The following is a 22,723-nucleotide window of genomic DNA, read 5'->3' as shown; positions in this document are numbered from 1 at the left end:
CCTTACTGTATCACCTGTCCCTCTGCCTATTTTGGAGGTTTTTCTGCTTTCTTCTCCCTGCATGTAAACCTTGACTAATTTTCTAGCTCAGGAGTCTTCCTTTGTGCATCCTCAATTAAAAAGGAGACTCTTGCTAGTTTGTTCTGTAGCTTCTTCTGAAAGCAGGCATGTGCCAGGAACCTCACAAGCTTATGGCTTCCCACATATTAAGGCACTTAGTGATGCAGCATTTTAATTAAATTAACCAGAATTCGTAAATTGTAGATAGACAGATTTTCCAGATCATCTCAATATGAGCTTTTAGAGTGATCAACACTCTGCTGGTGTTTAATCCATCAGACTGCCATATGGAGTGTTGAAGAGCAGCATATCTGTTTATTAACAATTGTTGTTTTTTTACGTCAGCAAGTATGATTTTCATATTTGAGGACCTGGGAGTGCAATCTGTTGCTGTATCTCTTACACGAATTATAAAAACCTCATGCCAGACCCCATTTCATGTCTATCCCTCTTTTTTTGTTACTAAATCTGGGTGATCCAGTAGGCTGTCTAAATGGCATGATAGACCAAGAGGGTCATTCCACCTCTCCAGAAATTCCTTGGTTACACTCACAAGATGAATGTGTCCAGATGTCCCTTATGAGAAGTTATAGATATCTGTAGTGTCAGTGGTTTTTGCAAACAGCTGAGACACATTTAATGAAGCTTTGCAAGTTGAACAACGAGAATATGGATTATATTTCACAAAAGTCAGAAAGTTGTTCCTCATTTTCAAGATCAAGCTGACCTTTTATTCACTCTGTATTGATAAATACCTGTCCACAGATTCTAAGATGTTTTCTGTGTTAGACATCCTTAGCAAGAGAAGTTAATGTCTGTTCAGAGTAGTGTTCTGTTCCATTTTATTGTGACGTACAAGTCTGTTTCCACTCCTTTAGCTGAGTGAACACTGACAATTGTTGGTCTTTCCAATGGGAAAAGTACTTCTCAGGCAAGAGGAAAAAAAACCTTCTTGTCTTGTGACTTTTTCATTGCTGTCTTCAGAAAGAAGTATTAGCTGTTCTAGGATGGAAAATGAGATGGGCCCAGTGCAGAAATGTGTTTTGCAACCTGGGCAGGCATCAGACTCTTCTCACCAAATCTAGTTTAAGATATTTTTCCACTGTCAGAACCCCATGAATTCTCAGCAGGAGTATCACGCAGTTGTTTTTACGCATCCGAATGTTTTCATAACTGTTGGCTTACTTGCTTTCTTGGTTGCATTGACAGAGGGTTGGGAATAACTTGGGTTTATTAAGACTACTTCAGTTTTGATCTCTGTTTAGGTAAGGTAGGAAGAGGAGGGAACTGTTGGTATGTGTTGATGATGGATGGAAAGCAGTGGTTTCTCACCTTGTTAGAGTTGTCCATCTTATCCAGCAGATGGCATTGAAAATGTATCTGCTGCTTTCTCTTCCTGCTAAGCAGTGCCTTAACCGAAATCTGAAATCCTACAGGCTATACTCTTCCCTCTTCTCTGGTGCATAGCTGCAGATCGCTTCCTGATGAGAATTTTGAGTGCCCCCTGCCTAGTGGGTAAAACAGAAGCCAACACATCCACGGATTAATGAGATAGGCTGCTGTGCTGTACCCTGCAACAAAATCCATTTTCAGGATTTCAAAGTATTCTTTCAAACATTTAGCATTTGGGCAAGCTCTATTACTAGTCTTCTCTTTCCTGACTTACATTGTTTGTCTGTCCATCTGCTTGTCTGCCAGTTATCTTGGTATTTGTGTCATGTGGGCAAATAAGCAGTGATCTTTCCATAAGCTCAGCACCAAAGGCAATGTTAAACATTCATCCTTTTCGGTAGTCCTGTGGTACTCGGACATACTGCTGGATTCAAAGAGAAGGCACAAGTTCTCCAAGCCAATGGCAACATCTGTCCCAGTGAAGGGCATTTCTTAAGCTGATGATGGTAGGAGTTTGTAGGCCCTTTGCATGTGAGTCATTGGGAGGAGGAGAGATTGTGCATGTTGATGATATTTAGAGTGAGTATCACTTAGCTTCTAATTAAATCATGAGGACAGTGGGATGAAGATGATGTGTAACGATTCAAATGGTAACTGGCTATGGCAATGAAGCTGAGAAGTGGAAAATCTTTACTATGCATGAAGAGAACGTCAGTTCTCTAGTACTTTCTTTGTTTCCTGTCTTTTCTGTATTCTTTTGTCTTTATTCTTTGTTTTCAGTAAGTAGGCTGTTTAATGTCATTTCTGTACAAGCATTACTGTACTCATGAAAGGTAGTGTTTTATTACTCCTGAGCAGCCAAACAATTTGAAAAAATGATAAAATTTACATACAGCTATCACGTGGAGTTAGCATGAATGTCCATGTCAGAACTATGTAGCCTGGCCTTGTTTGCCTCATATGGTTTATATATTGTTCTGTATTGTGACTGTAAGCTAGCAGCATACCCATTTCAGAGTATTTAGACCACTTTGGGAGCTAATGAACATTGCTACCTTTCTAGAACCTGTGGGATTAAAAATGCTTTTTGCCAGCCCCTTAATTTCCATTATATCTGAGGACCTGAGTAGATGTGGAAACTGGAGCTTTTTACTCTCTGCTCCTCCTATTCTAAACAAATTGTCTGTGGTCCCTCTTTTGATGATTGTGAACACTGCTGCTGTTCTGTCCCTCCTTTAGCCTTGTGACCAATTATAATGCTTGACTCTCAAGCAAGTCTAGGCATCCAAGCTATAACCTAAATCTTCTTCCATTTTTCTGTGTAACACCTATGAAATAAAACTTTCCCTATCTATCCACACAGCTCTTATACAGATTCTTATAATATTACACCTTTTGCAGGATCTCTTACTCTGATCTTAAGAAATCCTTTTTTCACTTGCAAAGATGAGCTCATAGTTTTGACTGTGATCAGGATCACCATACATTTCTCCATACACTTCAGTATTGTGTCAAACCACTTTTCTTTCTCTTCATGGGTTTGGGTTTTTTTTGATGCTTTTTCTAATATACTACATCTAGTAATAGAAAGACCACAGACAAGTCTGTCAAGAGTGCAAATTACTATGAGCCATTGCTGTGTTTTCTAAGAAACTTCTCTACATGCTTTGGAGGCTTACTCTGTAAACATCCGGGGAGCTAGCTCACCCTCCTTCCACCTGCTATACAGTATGTATAGAAATCTTGGTAATTGTTATGATGTGTTGTGAGTGTGATACTTTTCAGTGTTGTCTCATTTAACCCTGTAACTCTATTTTCTGTCTGTATTTATACAGCTTATCTCTAAGCCCCTCATGGAAAAAATAATTTGTCCTGTGTTTGTAATGTGACAGAGTGGGTACTTGATCACAACAAGAACTTCCAGGCATCAAAATAATTATTTAAGATGTACATCAACATTGCTAGCTAGCTGTAGTTATTTAAAGGTATTTGTCAATCTAGCATCCTGGTGGTTTTCTTCTCAATATGTTGACTTTTTTTGAATGTGTTTGCTTCCTCTACTTTGGCATTACATGTCCTAACAGCAGATATGTATGGAATAAACTTTGTGGGGTATTCATAGAATCATAGAATGGTTTGGGTTGGAAGGGACCTTAAAGATCACCTAGTTCCTACCCCCCTGCCATGGGCAGGGACACCTTCCACTACATCAGGTTGCTCAAAGCCCCATCCAGCCTGGCCTTGAACACTGCCAGGGAGGGGCAGCCTGTTTCAGTGCCTCACCACCCACAGAGTAAGGAATTTCTTCCTAATGTCTAATCTCAATCTCCTCTCTTTCAGTTTGAAACAGTTTACCCTTGTTCTGTCATTACACTCACTAATGAAGACTCTCTCCCCACCTTTCATGTAGTCCCTCTTTAAGTACTGGAAGGCTGCTATAAGGTCTCCCCAGAGCCTTCAACAGGCTGAACAACCCCGAGTCTCTCAGCCTGTCCTCACAGGGGAGGTGCTCCAGCCCCCTGATCATCTCCATGGCCTCCTCTGGACTCGCTCAAGCAGGTCTGTGTCTTTCTCACGCTGGGGGCCCCAGAGCTGAACACAGCACTGCAGGTGGGTCTCACCAGAGCAGAGTAAAAGGAGAGAGTCACCTCCTTCGACCTGCTGGCTGCACTTCTGATGCAGCCCAGGATGTGATTTGCTTTCTGGGCTGCGAGCATACCTTGCTGGCTCATATTCAGTTTTTCATCCACCAGCACGCCCAAGTCCTTCTCCGTAGGGCTGCTCTCAATCCACTCATCTCCCAGCCTGTATTTGTGCTTGGGATTGCCCTGACCCAGGTGCAAGACCTTGCACTTGCCCTTGTTGAACTTCATGAGGTTTGCACAGGCCCACCTCTCCAGCCTGTCAAGGTCCCTCTGGATGGCATCCCTTCCCTCCATCGTGTCAACTGCACCACACGGCTTGGTGTTCTCGACAAACTTGCCGAGGGTGTCCTCAATCCCACTCTTCATGTCACTGACAAAGATGTTAAACAGCACCTGTCTCGATACTGATCCCTGAGGCATGCCACTTGTCACTGGTCTCCACTTGGACATCGAGTCATTGACTGTAACTCTTTGAGTGCAACCATCCAGCCAATTCCTTATCCATCGAGTGGTCCATCCGTCACATCCACATCTCTGCAATTTAGACACAAGAATGTCATGGGGGGAGTGTCAAATGCTTTGTACAAGTCCAGGTAGATGGTGTCAGTTGCTCTTCCCTTATCCACCAATGCTGTAACCCTATCATAGAAGGCTACCAAATTTGTCAGGCACGATTTGCCCTTAGTGAAGCCATGTTAACTGTCACCAATCATCTCTTACGGCCATGTACCGTAGCATATTTTGCAGGAGGATCCGCTCCATGGTCTTGCTTGGCACAGAAGTGAGACTGGCTGGCCTGTAGTTCCCTGGGTCTTCCTTTTTTCCCTTTTTAAATATGGAGGTTATGTTTTCCCCTTTCCAGTCAGCAGGATCTTCGCTAACTGCTACGACGTCTCAAATATGATGGACAGTGGCTTAGCCACTTCATCTGGCAGTTCCCTCAGGACTCGCAGATGCATCTCATCAGGTCCCATGGACATGTGCACCTTCAGGTTCCTTAGATGGTCTTGAACCTGATCTTCCTCTATAGTGGGCAGTTCTTCATTCTGCCAGTCCCTGCCTTTGTGTTCTGCGACTTGGGCGGTGTGGCTGGAGCACTTGTCAGTGAAGACTGGGGGGGGAAGTCATTGCGTACCTCAGCCTTCTCTATATCCTGGATAACCAGGTGTCCTATTTCCTTCTTGAGAGGGCTCACATTTTCCCTAGTCTTCCTTGAAGGGCTTTGATGACATAAAACCAGTCTTCTGCAGGAGTGTTCAAGGCTCTTTTGACCAACTGCTTAAGAAAGCAGTTCTAGGAAATGCCACAAAAAATATGCACTTGATGTTTAGGACCACTGTCTGCAGCTGTTGCCTTTTGACAGCTGTCTGGGCTTTCCAAATAAGAAGTAGAAGCATTCAAAGCTGTACATATAGTCAGATCTTAAATAAGCTGAACTGCTGTTTTGGGGGCATTTGTGTCTTTCTGTAGATTTATATGAGGTTCTCAGCTTAGACACATCAGTCTGGAACTTTAATTTACTTGGCATGGATCTAAGCCTTGGATCTAAAACACTATTCATGAGATTAAAATGGGATTTCCTTGTTTCATAATAATTCCATTCCCTCAATCTTTGAATTTGACAGAGAAAATTATATACCAATTCATGGGTGGGGGAACCTGAGGGATGGATAGAGAAGTCACATTAGCAGCAGTGACTGCATCAGCAATAGAAACCAGATTTCCATTTGCAGGCTGAAGTGCTGTCTGCAGGGGCATCCTGTCATTCTAGCCCAATAACTGTATGTGTCAAAGAAAACTTTACCAATAAATAACACAACTCTTGTATTTGAAAGAATGCTTTCTGAAACGAAAATAATATCAGTCAGAACTATTATCAGAAACAGAAGAGGACATACTTGAAGTTCAAATATGGCAACAGTTAGTCGCAGCCTTGCTTTTTCTTCTATTATAAAATGGAAGACAGTATGGAGTAAAATTTTTTTCTCTGGACCTTTACTTTCTTATAAATTGCAGGCTGCTTGAAGGGCCATAACATCTTTAAATGTTTTATGTCGTGTGGGTACATAGCAAAATCTTTTTTTCAAGAAGTTGTAAAGTAACTGCAGTTTGTTGTTAATTCTGGTTAGGTAAGTCTGAGAAAGTTAACAAATTAAGTGTGATCTTTTTATGCGTTTGTAATCACAAAGTTTTAGGTAAACTACACTGATACAGTTTGTTTCCTTAACAAAGATTTGTCACTTTTGTAAAGAGTAGGTTTCAAAATAACCGTCATGAGTTGGATAGAAGGTGGTAACGCAAAGATCTGTACTTGGGCTAGCTTCTCTGTATGTTGTTTTTTTTAATAGGATTTTGATGTTTCTGAACTAAAAACTTGCTGTTTAGCAGGATTTTCTTGACAAATCTATCTAAACTTGCTTACACAAAGTCATTGGAGTTTGTGTGCAGTTGGTGAATGCCACAGCATTTAACGATGTTTTGCATGTATCTGTCAAGCCTCTGGAGCTCCTGGGATGGTCCAGAACAGCCAGGTAGAAGCACAGTCCTCAGCATGGTGAAGCAGAAAGGATTGTTCTACCCCTGTATGTTTTCAGGCTTGAGCAAATCTCTAACACGACAACAAATTATTGTGCTGTTTTCTACCTCTTCTGCTTGACTTTAATAATTGTTTGCGCTTTACAACTTCTATTTCTGCATAAGACTTCATAATCTTTTTTCAGAAAGGAAGTTAGTCTCATTCTCTCTTTTGTGACTTCACACACCCTGTCACTTCAGACAGTCTTTTGGTAGGAGTAATTTTGAGGTAGTGTGAAATACACAATTCACTTCCAAAGAGCTGCTTATAAATCAAGAGTTTTCTTCAGAGAACATGAAAAAAGTGGATCTCTTTGATTATGAAATGTAGCACAATTGTTATTTTACATCTCTACAATTGAGAAGAGAAATTGAAAATTCTTATTGACTCCCAACCCTGAAAAGAGCAAGAGAGGGGGAATTCAGAAAAAAGTAATGGAAGCTAGTTAGAATAAAAGTAGCAAAAAGGGATGTTTTTTACACAATGAATAATTTGATGTGGAATGATACGACAATGGGATTTTTTTTTTTTTTTTAGACCAAGTACTTAGCAGCTATTGAAAAGGAATCAGGCAATTAAATGGATGATAACACTTCCAGTTAGAGCAGAATAAACTAAAATGAAGTAGGAAATATCAACTGCTTCAGGGTATAAAACAAGCACTTAGGAAGAGGAGGAATCTTTGAGACCATTATTCCATTTGTCTTTGTAATGAGGTTCCTTGCCTTTTTTTTTTTTTTTTTTTTTGGTGATGCTTCTGATATTGGGTGCAGTCAGACAGGATACCTGACTGGGCAGATCACTGATCTGCCCTGCTCTATCAATTTCTGTGTTCATTTACAATTTTTAGGACTACAGACCTGACAGGTTCTTGTTTAATAGGAAATAACGTTTCTACAATAGCAACTAGTCGTAGATCCTATCTATTGATAGGATTTTATATACAAGATTTTAGTCAGTGATATAGAATGTAAATTCAGAGCATGCTCTGAGTTACATCTCTAGAGAGAACATTATTATTAAACCTTTTTGAGGGTCCCTGGTGGCAGCTCCATAGAGCAGGTGGCCTGCATTGCACAAGCACACAGGCAGCCAGGAGCCTGTGTCTTATCAGAGCATATAATCTAAAAACCACTGAGCCTGTTTCTCTCTCCTGGGGAGATGGTGACGATGACACAGGACTCTTATGCTAAAACTAATTGTTAACCTGCAGAAGACGTCATTCAACACAAATCCCAACAGTAAAGGGCTGGGTGATGGATGCTTCTGGGTAGCAGGCCAAGCTGTCATTTGGTTTTCAACAGATAGTTCTCTGGGTTGCCTCAAGATTTTCATGCCTAGTACTCAGCTTATTTGAAAACAGAGCATATTATTTTTTTAAAAAAAGTTCTGTTTACTAATGTATACATATAGAACTTGTAGGAACAAACAGTTCCTTCCCTTTCTCAGGGCATGAAATGCATAGACACTTGACTGTGGTGCTCAGGTTTCCTGGAACAATATGCAAAGCGGTGGCTAGGTGGAGGGTTAAAGGCTAGGGGTATAGCAAGTAGGTAATATTTGGGAAAGGAATGTAGGATTGCATATATGTCTGTTGCTAGGAGCATGGCCAGTAAATCAAGGGAGATGATTGTCCACCTCTACTCAGCCATCATTAGACTGCATCTGCAATGCCACATCCAGTGGTGTCCTCCATTCCCTAGCATGAGGAAGACATTGGTAAACTGAAGTGAGTTCAATGGAGGGCCACCAAGATGATGAGGGGGCTGGAGCACTTGCCTAGTGAACAGTGGCCAAGGGAATGGGGCTTGTTCAGCATGGAGAGGAGGTGACATCACATGGACCTGATAGCTGCCTGCTGGTACCTGCAAGGAGGTTATTGAGAAGATGGAGTCAGGCACTGCACAGTGCTGCATGGTGGGAGGACAACAGTCAGAAGTTGACGCAAGAATTAAAGACAACATTTTTTCAGTGTGGAATAGTCAATTATTGGAAGGATTGCCAAGAGAGGTTGTGCAGTCTCCATTCATGGATGTTTTTAAGACTTGACTGGCTAAAGCCCTGAGCAGCCTGTCTGTTCTGAACAGATGGTTGACTAGAGATCTGTCAAGGTCCTTTCAAATGAATGATTCTCTACAGTTTTCCCCATATGATATTGTACTGCATACTCTATCATTTGATCTGTTCTCTTCTCGTAGATTAAATTTTCTTCACTCATCACTTTTTCCTTATATCCTCTTTTTGTTTACACCTCTTCTACTCTGCTGTGCTTTTCTACCTCCAGATATGTCTGATAGTCCCGTTGTCACTGGATCATGGAGTCTTCTGGGTTCTCCTGGCTTCCAAAGTTCTCTTCAATGCCCCTCAGAGCAAACTCACCACTCACTAAATCTGTGGAGACTCCTCATGGCCATCACCATGTTCTGCTTTACTTCCTGAGCGGTCTCGTAAATGATTTGCTCTCTGCTTTGCTGCAGTGCCTCTGTTCTTTGTAAAGGACAGCTATGTCACTGTATTCAGCTTCCGTAAGAGAAGAAAGTTATGGTAGACATGGCCTCAGACCAGTGGTATGCGTGGACTGGGAATAAACATGAGATTTTTGGAATCAAAAGAGTACCGAAGCTTACCAGGCTGCTCTCAGTAGACCTTTTGGAGTCAAAAATAATGTTGTTTTGTTTGTTTTGGCTTGTTTTTTAGGAATGATAGTTGACTAGTATGCTTTGTTTCTGGATTTCAAGGAACTGAAGTTTCTTCTGGCCACTACTCTCAGGAGATATCTGTGGACTCTGATACCTCTGTATTTCTTGTATTTGAATCATACATTTAAGCTTTTCTTCAAAACCCATGGGTACTAGAAGTGTGAGGGTGTTTATGAAAAGTGTTCTAACATTTCTTCATGAGTCTGGGAGGGTTTACTTTTGGGTGCATCTGCTTTTACAACTGGGCCTTGCCTGGTTGCCTTTTTGCTCATTAACAGCTAAATTGTAATAATTGTAGCAGAGCCTGCATAGTTTATGTTTTATATCTATTCCAAACATCCCTGAGTGGCATTACAATTTCATTATCAAGTAGGTCATGTTAAAACTAGGGATAGTTTCTCTGAGTAACAACAATTTTCCCGTGATTTTTAAGTCTTCCAAATACAGATTATTTTTTTCTTTATTCATTTAAACTTTACTCTGGTAGCATGTGGACGCTGTAAAAACTGTAACGTTTCTAAATCAGTGCATTTCCTCAGATGTCTTGTGACCAACTTGGGAGTTGGTACAGATGGTTTTGAATTCCCTGAAACCTCTTCTGGACTTTCAAATATTCCTTAGATCAGGATATTATTGCCAGGAGAAGAGGATTGTGGTGGGCAGAGCATGTGAAACTAGTCAGTAGTATAACTGAAAAAGCTGGACTAAAACAAACAGTGAATATACTGGGAAAGATGAGGGTAGGGATAAGGTTAGTCATTAAAGAAAGTGCTTTTGATTCATGTGGAGGAAAGAATGGAATTATGGAGGCAGTTGTGAAGGTTTTCTTTTGCAGCCCACAAACTGCGTATTGCTCCTCTTCAATAATTCTAGTTTAAGGTTAGAGACTTTGGCCTTGGAACACTGAGATTTCAATTGTTTACTTGTATTTGGTCATACAGACTTTTCACTTAGACTTTTGGAAATTGTGAAAGTCCTCTATGTAATTTAATGTATTGTATCATTGTACTAATGAGAAAAGGAATCTTGGTTTACTTCATGTGTAAATTAAATAATATTGTTCAGTCATAAAAAGTGTGAATGTTCTTTTCATAGAGACCTTCAATATTGATAACTCATTGTCATATCAAGGAATGCAGTCATCTACATGGAAAAATATTTCAATAAGGAATCTTGGAATTAGAAAACATTTAAAAAAAATTAGTCTGCTTTTTAAAGTAAAGACATACCTCTGGACAAATACAGACTACCATACTATGAGCTTCTTTCATCCAGATATCTCTTCCCATGAAACTTGTTGATAGAAGTTAAGTTTAAAAACTCAGTTCTGCTTCACAGCTCAAGGTGTGAGCTAACCTACTGACAGAGGCTTGTTTCTGCCTTTTGGAGGTCAAGGAAGCTGTACCATTCTTGAAGCAGAGCTGCAAGCCTCCCCATAAACACGCCTTGATGTCTTCTATTGGATTTGTGTGCCCTGGCTTGCATAACCACACAGCTTGTATCCCAACATTATTAGCCAAGAGGAGTATAGGGACTTACATAATCATTACACGATTATTTTTCAGTAACTGTACTGTAAATATGTAATTCTCTCTACTCCTAATAACTCTTAATCCCTTTGTTTCTATTGGCTCCTGGGCTCAGATTTTGCCATGGCCTGCGTGCCCCAGCCACTGATAAGACTTGAAAAAATTGTTACTTTCAAGGTTCGCCTGCTTTGCTCCTGACTGGTAATACCTGCTCTCCAGCATAGGCAGGGGCACTGCATCATGGTCTGCTGTTTTGTGGGAGCTTGGGCAGCACTTCTGCTTGCATGCCTTCTGAGAAGGGTCCGTTCACCTCCAGAAACCTTTCATACCCAGCTGCGTGCATGTATATTCAGGGCAGACCTCACTGCCTGGCTTCTTCCTGTGTTTTATGCTCAGGAGTCCTTTGATCAAACTGGTTTTATCTCATTTCTCCATGTTGCTCAGTAAGGAAGATTCCTCTTTGAGATACTGTGGCGAGAAAACGTAAATCATCAAGATTCTTGGTCCTCCACAGGGGTTGGGAGGCCAGGAGGAGTTTATTTTCCTTTTAGTACAAGCAGGTAGGAAAAAAACCCTTTAGAGTGCATGCTGTTAAAACATATCCCATTTCTATCCTGCTATTTGCCTCCAGCATCTGTGGGATTTGGTGGTCAAAGCTCTCCCAAGCTGTAGCTGTTCCAGTGATAACTTACACTAGTGAAGTCCCTTTCAGGTATACTTGAAAATATCCTCAACTTTGATATAAAATTGCCTTTCATACTGCTTTTGATATTAGAAACATAACTTGAATTTCTTTAAGCCTTATAAAACACTTGAACATCATTTTTCTGGGTTTAATTAGCTTCATGAGTCAGCACCTGGTCTTAGGTCTTGACATTTTTGGCGTGTGAAATTTTTCTGTGTATTTGACCTTGGCTTTGTTCCAGAATAAATATTTTAAGCTGCTAGTTGTGTGTTTGTTTTTTGTCTTCGGTCTGAGACTAGGGGGCAGACATAAGCAGCACTGAGAGAAGTGAACTGTATAAACCACAATTAGAATTGCACTGCACAGGTGTCTGAAGATCTTACACAATTGCCAAGCTATTTGTTTCTCAAACGAGAGGGGCTTTGGGAGTGTATTTTGGAGAATAAAGGGAGCAGAAGGCCTTCCGTTTGGATGTTAGGGTTGTGGTTAAATTCTTCCAGACTTGATATCTTTACAGAACAGGATAATGAATGGTTGAAAGTAATCTGCTGTGGCTGCTGATGGAATTTATAACTGCCTTCAGACAGGAATCGGCATTGAAGAACAAAAATTTCTTGTGTGTTAGCTTTTCTTTGACCACCAAGTTAGGTCTTGTGGTTTAAAATCTGAATGCCAATGTTCGAAGTAAAATGACTTGTAATGATATTAAAGGAGAGTGGCTTTAGCGTCAAAGTTATGGGTGAGTTCTGTTGCAGATACTTGAGGATCTTTTTGGGAAGGTAGGCATCTTAAATCTCTATGCTAGTCATATACGAAGTGTTATTGCAATGGAAATATAGTGAAGTGAATAAACAGCAGCTCACAGTACAGGATACTCAGTGTATCTAGAGTCCCAGTGTTCACTGTATTTTGCAATTTAATGTACAATAATTTTTTTAGTTCTGTATTTCTGTATGCTCCACTGTCAGATCTGTATTCTTGGGATGTGAGGTTCCATTAAAAAATAAATAATAATCACAGCCCCCGCTCCCCCGACGTACACTCATTTTCTATAATATGGTAATGATATCACCGTAGCAGTAATTACGGGTCATCTTCATTTCTTTCATCTCTGCTGGTTCTGATGGCTTCATTCCTTTGACGGAGAAGATTTGGCTCTGGGTGCTGTGATTATTTTGTTAAGCATTATTCGAATAGACAGGAGTGAGAGAAATTAATCAATCCAAATGCAATTAGCATCATGTTTAACCCAGTGATGGACGTCTCAAGGTGAGACAGCCGGGGGAGTTTCAGACATTATTATTCAATCCAGTGGCTCTTATCTAAATTATAATCAAGAGAGGTTTTCATTGGCTTCACAGAGAGAAGATGTAACTCTTTCCATGCTTTGGGGGTCAAAGGGATCAGGTCTTTGGCACCACAGGATGTTGGCTGCAGGACTCCTAGAAGAGGGAGGTACTGTAGGAGCTTCCTTTAGTATGGGGGTCACTCAGGACAGAGTGCCTGCACATCTTAATATCCGTGACCTGGAATGTAAGTTTAGTAGCTCCCTGGGCATTGGCAGGGATGTCAGTGCCCCTTGCTTTGAGTGTTTTCATTGACTGGCTTTGCCCATCTGTATGTGAACAAATACTGTTTGTAGTTTTTGCATTCAAAGCTCAGTGAACATCACTGTTTGCAACGGAGTGCAAACAGAATGGTACTGCCTTGCAAGGTAGGGAAATCTGATTAGGAGAACAAGGTAAACTATTCTGCAGAGAAGGAATCTAATTTTTTTTAGAGCGGATATAATTTTAGTATTTATTGATAGCAACAATAACATTTTTGAGGGTATCTTAATCTGCAGCAGATCTGTTATCACCATTCTGGATAATCCTGAATGATCTCTGAGATCTCTTATCAGGTATATGATAAAACACCGCTACTGTAGGTGGAGAGAAATGAGGTGGAAAGAGGTCACATGAGGATTTCATGATTCAGGAAAGCATTAGATATTTGATTCCAATTCTTAAGGCTCTAGCTAACACTCACTAAATGGTTTCAGTGGTTTAAAACTTTATCAGTCTCAGCTATTTACCACTTCTCTGTCAGAGATTACTGTTTTCATGGCACAGTGGAAGGAGCGATCCATATGCCTCACCTGCTCTGATTCACAGCCTAGCTTCGTGCAAGCCTCCATGTTCTTTGGCATTTCAAAACAGGTCATGCTAGACTGTGAACTACAGTTGAAGTAAGGGCAGATTCTGCTGTCTCATTCACCAAGGGAAGGACAGTGATGTTTTGTACTGAGGGTGGTGTCCATATTTTAAAATGCTGCAGCAAGACTTGACAGAGCTCATCTTTCAGAGCCTGAATCTAGCATGGTTGCTGACTCCTTTAGTATACATCTGTACATCACTCCTTACTGAGGCTGTGACCCCATCTGTAAGATGGGAATTAAATCACCGTATGTCTCAAGAATATCGTGAAGCTTGATAAACTTTGCAAGTGCTTTGATATTGATTATTGAAAGATGCTGCAGTAATGCAAGCGTATTCCACTTGAAGGTTTATGCTGATTCTGTCGTCTTACCTGAAAAATGCGTTTCAGGAGTGCTAGATGATTACACTGGTCTTCAGTGTAAATATAACGGTTCCTGAAGCACAGGTCTGAGTATCTGTATGTGCCAGTTCTACCTTCAATAAAGGCAACTGACATTGCTTTTGGAAACCACTGCTCTCCTGAGATGGCAGTTCCAGCTCTTTATGAAATCGGGCTTAGTGTAGCATTCACTGATAACTATTTGTCGAAGGCCCACAGTCATCAAGTAGCAGTTCATTTGACAATTACGTTAAAGAAGTATGCAGTTAGCAGCGTAATTTGAGCTCTTTTTATGAAGGGAGAGGAGCAACCTGCTGCCAGCAGACATCCAGGTGGTGGTAGGATTTTGGGGGTCTGGTCTTGAGATAGAAAGTGGTCCATACAAATCTTTCTCTCTGATAGAATTTCAGATTATGTTGACTGGTAATAATATTCTGTTGGTCTTGTCTGACATGAGCCTCTTTTTTCTTTGAGGGCTGTTTAGTAATAATGTCAGTCTTAAATATTTTTGCTGCTTTTAGATTGCCTTTTTGCCATCACTCCCCCACCCACCCCGTGGCTGATTTTTTTTTTTTTTTTTTTTTAATTTCCCTTCCAAATGCAATACTAGTTGAGCCCAGCCAAAAGATGTGGCTTTGCCATTGGCTTTGCCAAGTCTAGTGAAGGAAGACTCCCACAGTTACTCACAGGCAGATTCCTCTAGGCCTTTTTTATGTCCTACCAACTAAGAAAAAGAATAGTTGTGTCTTCTTGTCCTAACATTGTGTCTCAGGACAAAAGAAATAATTTCTGATACAACAGACCCTTGTGATAGAAGGGTTAAAAACCGGAGGAGCATTCTGCTGTCTCTCTGCCATTCATGTTTTTTGCCCTGGACTGGTAATTTCCACTAATAGTTCTTCAGAAGTAAACCCTTTCAGTTTGTTTTCTGTGTAGTCCTAAGACACACCAGTAGTTTGAGAGTGCATGATTAGTACTTTAAAGGAATCTTTAATGTTGAAAAACAAGTTCTTTAGTTACCGTAAATAGAACTGAATGGGAGGAATAACTGATCAGCTAACCGAGTATGACAGTGCCGAAAATAACCATTTTGTAGTCAAGAATGTAGCATTCAAAGTGTGATACTAGAAGACATTTCAGGGCTAAAACCATGTTCTCTTCACAGGACATTAATTGTATTTCCAGGTTCTTTTAGTAGCAAGACCTTTAGATTTCAACATGGCTACGTTTTCAGGTCAAGAGGAGGAGCACAGTCAAATTTGTCTGCTAAGTTGTACAAGAGGCAGAGAAGTGCTTCTTTAGCGGGTGGCTTAATTTTAAAATATCTGTGATTTAAAGATGCTTACAGGCTTTGTTTTGAGATTTTTAGATAAGCCCAGAAGTAGTAAGTAGTGGAAGGTGTAATGATTGTGGTAAATACAGTTTGTCACCTATATCTTTTACATAGACTTTATCACCACGTGTGCTGTGCTTTTGCATTTAAGTATGTATTATGTTAAAAAAGTGTGTACGTATGTGTGTTGCTTATGGATTCTCCTGGATGAAAGTTGCTTATGTAAGTTTAAATCACTGTTTTCGTTACCGATTTTATAGCAGTAAATCCTTCCATTATTCCCTGGCTATCCAGACCTTACGACACAGTATGTCCTGTGCTGTCGTATGTGTGAGAAGGCTTTTTATGGGGAGCAATCAGTCTGGATCCCAATCTCCAGTGCAGTGTTTTTTTCTAATTAAATTGTCACCGGAAGGAATATCTGGAACAGCGGTTTTCATTTTCAATCGAGGAAAAAAACGTTATGAGTCTTTGTCATTTGATTAAAAGTTACTTAACCTTTAAATTGCTACAGATGTAAAGATAGCTCTGAGTTTCCAATGTAATCGCCTCCAAGTTAAAATCAGGAAAATCTTTTTGTAATGAAACCCATATGTCATAGTGAAAGGATGCAAAGCACTGGCAGAGTGGGCTGCTCTAGCAGGAGATTCTGCACCCAATCTTGTTAACCAGGACTGCTTTTGGTAATCCCTCATCTCCTCACTTGTAGGAAATCAATCTGTACTACTGAATCTTTTCAACCAGCAACCACAAAATTTACTGCGGAGAGGCAACTTGGGGACAATTGTAGTAGAAAAGGAGCCCCAGGCAACAAGGCTAAATGCAGGATTGAGGGATTGAAGTTTTAAAGAGGAGATTATATTAAACCTTATTCTGCTCCCCTATCAAGTAGAAATATCTCCTCCTTTCAGCCCCAGCCTTTCCTATCCAATACCTGTTCTTGAGATCTGCTTGGCAGATCTTGTCAGGCAGCAAACTTAATTCATACAGTACAGCATTCTGTTAATTACAATAGCCTGATACCACTTTTCAATACATTTCTGTGAAAGAATCTATTTAAGCACTTCCAACCAGTGCTGATAACATCTTGTTTTTTCTGTGGTCTTCGGTATCCTCTTCCTCCTCCCTAGTAGGTGAGATTAATTTGTATCCAAGCTATTGCGATCGTATCCATTGCTGATTTTTCTATTGTAGTAGATGCACAGCGTAGGCAAGGTTGTAAGTCATGACTTGACGTGGAGATTCATGTTTCTGTTCCATGCTGCACAGCCTCTGTAGTGTCTGTTTCCTGATACAATGAAACCTGCACTCATGCCCTCCCTTCACTTGAAATCCGTGGTTTAAGCAACCGTTTTAAAGAAAAAGCCCCTAAGGTTTTTCACTACAGTTTTGACCAACCTTTTAATTAAAAAAATCCACCTCTGTCTACTATGCAGCTGGCTTCTGCTGGTCCCTTGGGTAGTTGCTTAAGGCAGGTCGTAGCGTCTCTCTTAAACTGCGATCATATTTAGAATGTGGGTGATGGTTTCTTCATTCACAAGCTCTTCCCTCACTCCAGCAAGCTCCAAAAGGCCCAATTGGAAAAGATATTTGCATTATTAAGAATTCATTTATCAGAAGCAATACTGAGCAGAGGAGTCAGTTTAATATTATAGGCTTTTCTGTGCAAAACTCAAGCTCAAATCACTCCAGCGCAGATTAAAGAGGAACAAAGGGTAAGGAATCGTCAAGATGCTTGAACACAGTACCATGTAATACATATTTGGCCTGTGTTTACCAGGAATACATTGAACTGTGGTTCTTGGGCAGATAAGCAGCTGAAGCAGGGGAAACAAGACTGTTGATGTTTGTGGAAACTTACCTTTAGTCTGGCTGTGATGTTTTTGTAATATGAGGATGTATTTCCTGGCCGTTTTCATACATACACAAAGATGTAAGGTGCTTTCTTTCAGTTTGGCATCATATCTTTAAAAATAAAGCCCTGATTCAAGCCTGAGTATGTGAGGAGAAGAGGAATACAGAATAGCAGAAGGCTGTCTCCTGCTCCTAATGGGATTTTGTAGCAGCATGTGCGAGTTTGTTTCAGAAGTCAGAAATGAACAGATGTTGGTATAAATTACCTCTGTGTCTGATGTCTTGCAAATTAAAAGCGCGGTTGGCATCACTAAACAATTTCACCAGGTTGGGGGGGGAGAGCGGGCGGTGATTATTGTAGCAGGTCGGTAAGAATCTTTAAGCTGCAGTGGAACAGGATAGCAAGGATAAAGGAATGAAGAATAAAATGAGAGGTCTGTGAATTAATCAGAAATGTTAACATCTCCGATGACAAGTGAACAGGAGGGCACGTGCTCTGGAGCAACCCCCAACCCACAGTAATTTCACTCAGCGCACAGAAGGAGTCTATGCTCTCTGCCTGATTTATAGGGTGCAGCCCTCTTTGGGGAAACAGAATTGTCATGCATTCGTATATCTCCTATATGGGACTTGCACTCTGGAAAACTTTCCACTCTATCAACTACAGTTCTGCTTTGTGCTTTCTCTCTTAAGAATGTTCGAAAAACATGCGTTGTTGATGGTGCAAGGCAGGGAGGTGTCAAAGAGCTAGTGCCAAAAATCTATTCCTAGCTGAAATTGTTAAAAACTTGTGGTTTTATTTAATGATGTTCTTTGTGCATAACAACTTAGTTCCTGACAAAATAATAATCTGCTCTGCCCTTCTGCAGCACCTTCTATCCATGTGCCACTTCAGCAGCACTTAAAAGATACAAGCTATCTTGCGGATGGGGAAGTAGGGGTACAAATAAGTACTTTTGTGGTAGTTCACACTGTGAATCAGAAGCAGAGCTGGGAATGGATCCCAGATGATATAACTCACAGCTGGAGACATGAACCAAGCGAATAATGCAGTGATCTGCTTCAGTCTGCAGCCAGTCTGAAGCACGTTCTACTCACGGCATTGCACTTTGCAGCCTATGAATATCAATGTGTACAGACAGTTCATAATACCAGTAATTGTTTTACAGGGATCTTCTTGATGACAATACCTTGTGGTACAATTTTGGGTAGACAAATTAGAATGTAATAATTAAAAGAAGAGGCTTTAAGGCACAAATTCTAACCTTTAGGTAAAGAACAACAAAATGTCTTTACCTGAGGGTGTGTTTTGAGTATTTTAAGTTGAACGTTTTTATTACATTTTAGTTCTGTTCTAACAGATAATCAGTAATGGCAACAGAAAACCTAACGTTAGCAACAAACCCACCTCCAGTTTTTATGCTAATTGTAATTTCCATTGTTCCTCTCAGTAGAGAGATCAGGAATTGAATGGATAAAACAGAAAATTAATTCCCATCTCCTTCCAGAGTCTTTCTAGGCTAGGTGTGGGAAACATGCACGCTTTCATCAATCCTGTGAATAAAAACCTCCATGTTTTGATGCCTGTCAGTCCAGCACAAAGCTTACACCGTTATCTAAAAGAAATGAAGGGAAGCACTGGTGGGAAGATTGTCTTTCTCCAGGACTCAATTGCTAATTGTGTTGTCTTTGATGCATTGTATTGTTATTGCAAGACAAAGATAGTATTAGGGCTGCTCTGCCAGCTTGTGAGCTTATGGGCTCACAAGTCAGAAATGTCTTGTGCAGAAAAGTGGCTGTGTAAACCCTGCTGTAATACAGCTACCAGAGATTGATGATGCCATGAGTGAGAGGCATACATATAAACCTTGCCTTGCTGTATTAAACATCGAAGGACTGACAATGCAGAGAGAGAGAGAAGACCAAAGCTCTATAAACTTTACTTTATTACACCATCCATAGATGAACTGCATTGAAGGAATATAAACCCCATTATATTACAGCATCCAGGGACTGACACTGCTGAGAGAGAGAAAATGCTGTCTAATTTCTGCTGAAGATCATAGCATCCAGGGACCAATAATCCTGAAATGGAGAAAGAGAGAGTTCCATAATCTCTGACGGATTATAACATCCAGGAACAATTGCTCTGAGATAGAGTGATGGAGATCTGGATTACACCATTCAGAGATGGATAGTACAGAGAAAAAGAGATGCTGCAAGAGCATAATGCAGTAGGAATAGAAAGTATAGATTGTATGTAATGAGACAGCCTGTGGGAATTATTGCTGAGTTTAGAAGATTCCAGGCCCTGCCTGCATTTCTAGGATGTCAGGAATTCAAGCTGGAATGCAGTTTTATTTGTTTTCCATGTTTAAAAAAAAAAAAATAATGAAATAATCCTTACTCACTATTGGTATAAGCACTAATCTAAATTAACTTCTTATCCTATGGTTAAAATCTGTAAATTATTCAATTGTTTGGGTTTCTTGGCTTTTATAAAAATATTAATCTCTTCTTCCTCCCTTGTGATTTCAGCTAGAGAAATGACTCGAGGGAAATTCCTGAACATCCTAGAGAAACCCAAAAAGTAGCTGCCACATCTGGAGTTTGGACAAAATTACCTTTGGACAAAATTACTCCAACTAGATCATTTTACGTAGTGCGGATCCAGAGGAACCCCAGCACTTCTAAGAAGTACAAAACTCTTGCTCTAGACCTTCAGAAGCAAACATCTCTTTTTGCTTCCACAGCTCATCTCTTTATGGGGGGGACATACTGCATACACAGGTCACAAGGACTGCATTGGTTCCATGGGAATTCGGACTTTGTCTGACCATAAGATGTCCAACAGAAGGGCTCAGTCCTGACATGCTGTGACAGAGTTACCTGTTTTAATCAGCTCTTCGAAGTGAACAGCCATAGTGACCTTACTCAGTTGCTCTCAGTGGCAGCACCTGTTTGAAGTACACAGCAGATCTGGCACTGACCAGTGTGCATCGTGACGCATTGACCCTTTTGTGTGTCTTTTTGTCTTAGATGCATTGATTTCCTGTGTGCAACTTCTGTGCTAAAAGATTTGAGTAGAGTTTGGGGTGTGGACTGACCAATAGCACTGGTTCAGCAGGAGCATATGCTTTTACTGTAGAAGCTGAGTGTAGTCTGTGCATTAGATTCCAGATACTCACTGCCTTCAGAGAAGGAGAACCTCCAGACCTTCGGTGTGCCAGGAGCTTCATCTCACCACTAAATGCTTCTCTAGCGAAAATGAGACTGACAGACCACAGGGAGTAAAAGCTGTTGCTGTGTCATAAACGAAAATACCCCTATGGAAACTTCAACCAGTACGCAAAGAAACAGCTCTGTCAGTCCACTGCAATTCTCAGCTTCTTACAGAGCCAGAAACTGAAGAACATTATGAAGTTGAAAGGTGGTAATATTTTCAGTTAGCACTCCAAGAAGGAGCAACAGGATTGTTAGCCACATGAACTTTTTGTACAGGATCTTAACGTTTCTGAAAATAACATTTTGTGGTATTTTTAATTACTTATAAACCAGCAACCTCAAAACTTTCTTCCCCTACAAACCCAGAATTTTTATTTTCTGTGATCTTGTCTCTTTCAGCACATGGTTTTGGGCTTTATTTGTCTTACAGTTTAATGCCTTTTCCTTCTGTTAATGCACTTCTACATGTTCACCCCTGAGAAGAGGTAAGAAGCATGTTCAGACTTTTTATTTTGTTAGAGAAGAATTTTTCATTTTGTCTTCTTTTGTTTTCCTAGAAAACAACATTTTAAGCATTAGTAAATATATTCTTTTTAGGGTACAACATAATATTGAATCATTGAATGAAGAGCAGGGTTTTTTCTCTATTTAGAAATGTTATTTTTAGCATGCAGGCTTTTCAAAACTTGTCATTTCCCAGGCTGCAGTCATATGTGAGAGGAGAAATGAATTGAAAATAATACATGTAACAGGCTGTCCTTAGAGCATTGCTTTTTTGTGTCTTTGCAGAGAAGGGAGACTCTTTCCAGATGCGTGTGCAATAAAGAGGAGGAGGTGTTTTAATCAGATAGACTTCTCTGACCTTTTACTAAAATGCTGGTGGCCTGTTGGTTTGCAGTCTGCGGTCTTGGTTATTACCAGTCAGAACTAGGCTCGTTTTGGACAGCTCCTGATAACTAAGCTTAAGCAGTTAAATCCCACATCTTGGAAAGACCCTGCACAAATACTGACTATTTAGGAATGTCAGGAGTCTGATTTTAAACAATGGATTTATTTCTGTACTTCACAGTTTAGGCAGGGCTGAGCTTAACAGGAACTCCATCCCTTGAGAACATGAGAGTTAAGACAGATGAATGTGAAGAGAAGCTGAAAGTGATAATTCAGAGACAGGAGAAAAAAACCTGCTGGTGCAAACTGCTGTTGATGTAGCTTTAAGTATTAAATTATACATTTTGAATGCAATTTTAAGTTTGTATACTATATATATAATATATATACACCTATATGATGTAATGGGATACTTTGTCTGTATCACCAATATGAGTTTGTGTATTTTATAGAGGTTCGTTGGTCCATTAAGGAATCGAAATCTGAAAGGAGCGGGAATATAGGAGAAGATATGAAAGCCTGGCATGGAAGTATATGTATATTTTCTGACATGTTCAGTATGGAGTTTCGAACTTTAAGTAGTTTTTAGTAACAAGCATGTTTTAAAAAAGCCAACCAAACAAAAAAATGCCTTTTACCATATGCAGTACTTATCTTCTATAGGGCAGCCAGTAACATATGCTTTAGAATTGTGGTATTTATTGGCTTTGTACTTGTCATCTGTAGAGATGAGTCAGTGATGTATCTTGTTAATGGTAGTATTTATATGTATTTTTGTGTGTTAGCCGGAGAATTGTAATCTGTCTGTTATTGCTTTGTGGTTTGATAATAAAAAAATGTAAAGCTTGGAGATTCATCTGGGTTTCCAAAATAGCCCTCTGAAGTGCGAAAGATTTTGCCTAGCCACCTAGGCAATACTCTTCTTCAGGCTCTTCTTCACACTTGTGCATGCCACCACCTCATGGTTTGGCCTGTGGAAGCTCTATTCCCATCAGTAAATAAATATTTGGCAATATGCAAATGGTACTAAGGGTTTTCATACCCTTTTGAACCCTATTTTTTTCCTTCAGTGATGTCCTTGCTGACATCCCTGCAGTATCTATCTATACAGGAAAATCTGGGTAACTTTTTGTTGCTGATAACCTTCTGTATTTTGAAACAACAAAAAAGTTTTTATAAATTAAATTATGGGAATGAAGAGTATAAGAAAATCGAGATTTGGTAGTTTTAATCAAGCTAATGCATTGCTTTATAAAAT

The 22,723-nt window shown here is 40.1% G+C and overlaps 1 protein-coding gene across 1 annotated transcript in view; it reads left to right on the top strand.

Moving 5' to 3' along the window:
- The window catches only part of LIN52 (lin-52 DREAM MuvB core complex component), a 47,080-nt gene extending 24,759 nt beyond the window's left edge, over positions 1-22,321 (top strand). The window contains exon 6 of the mRNA XM_086462264.1: positions 19,891-22,321. Coding sequence (XP_086318390.1) covers positions 19,891-19,946 — 56 coding nt within the window. The 3' untranslated portion in view covers positions 19,947-22,321. The remainder of the gene's footprint in view (positions 1-19,890) is intronic.
- Positions 22,322-22,723: the final 402 nt, after the last annotated feature.

Source organism: Leptosomus discolor, chromosome 3 (assembly GCF_034619465.1).
Source record: "Leptosomus discolor isolate bLepDis1 chromosome 3, bLepDis1.hap2, whole genome shotgun sequence".
Taxonomy (NCBI): domain Eukaryota; kingdom Metazoa; phylum Chordata; class Aves; order Leptosomiformes; family Leptosomidae; genus Leptosomus; species Leptosomus discolor.
Note: the sequence above shows the minus strand (reverse complement) of the source record. Positions and strands in the feature narration are given on the sequence as shown.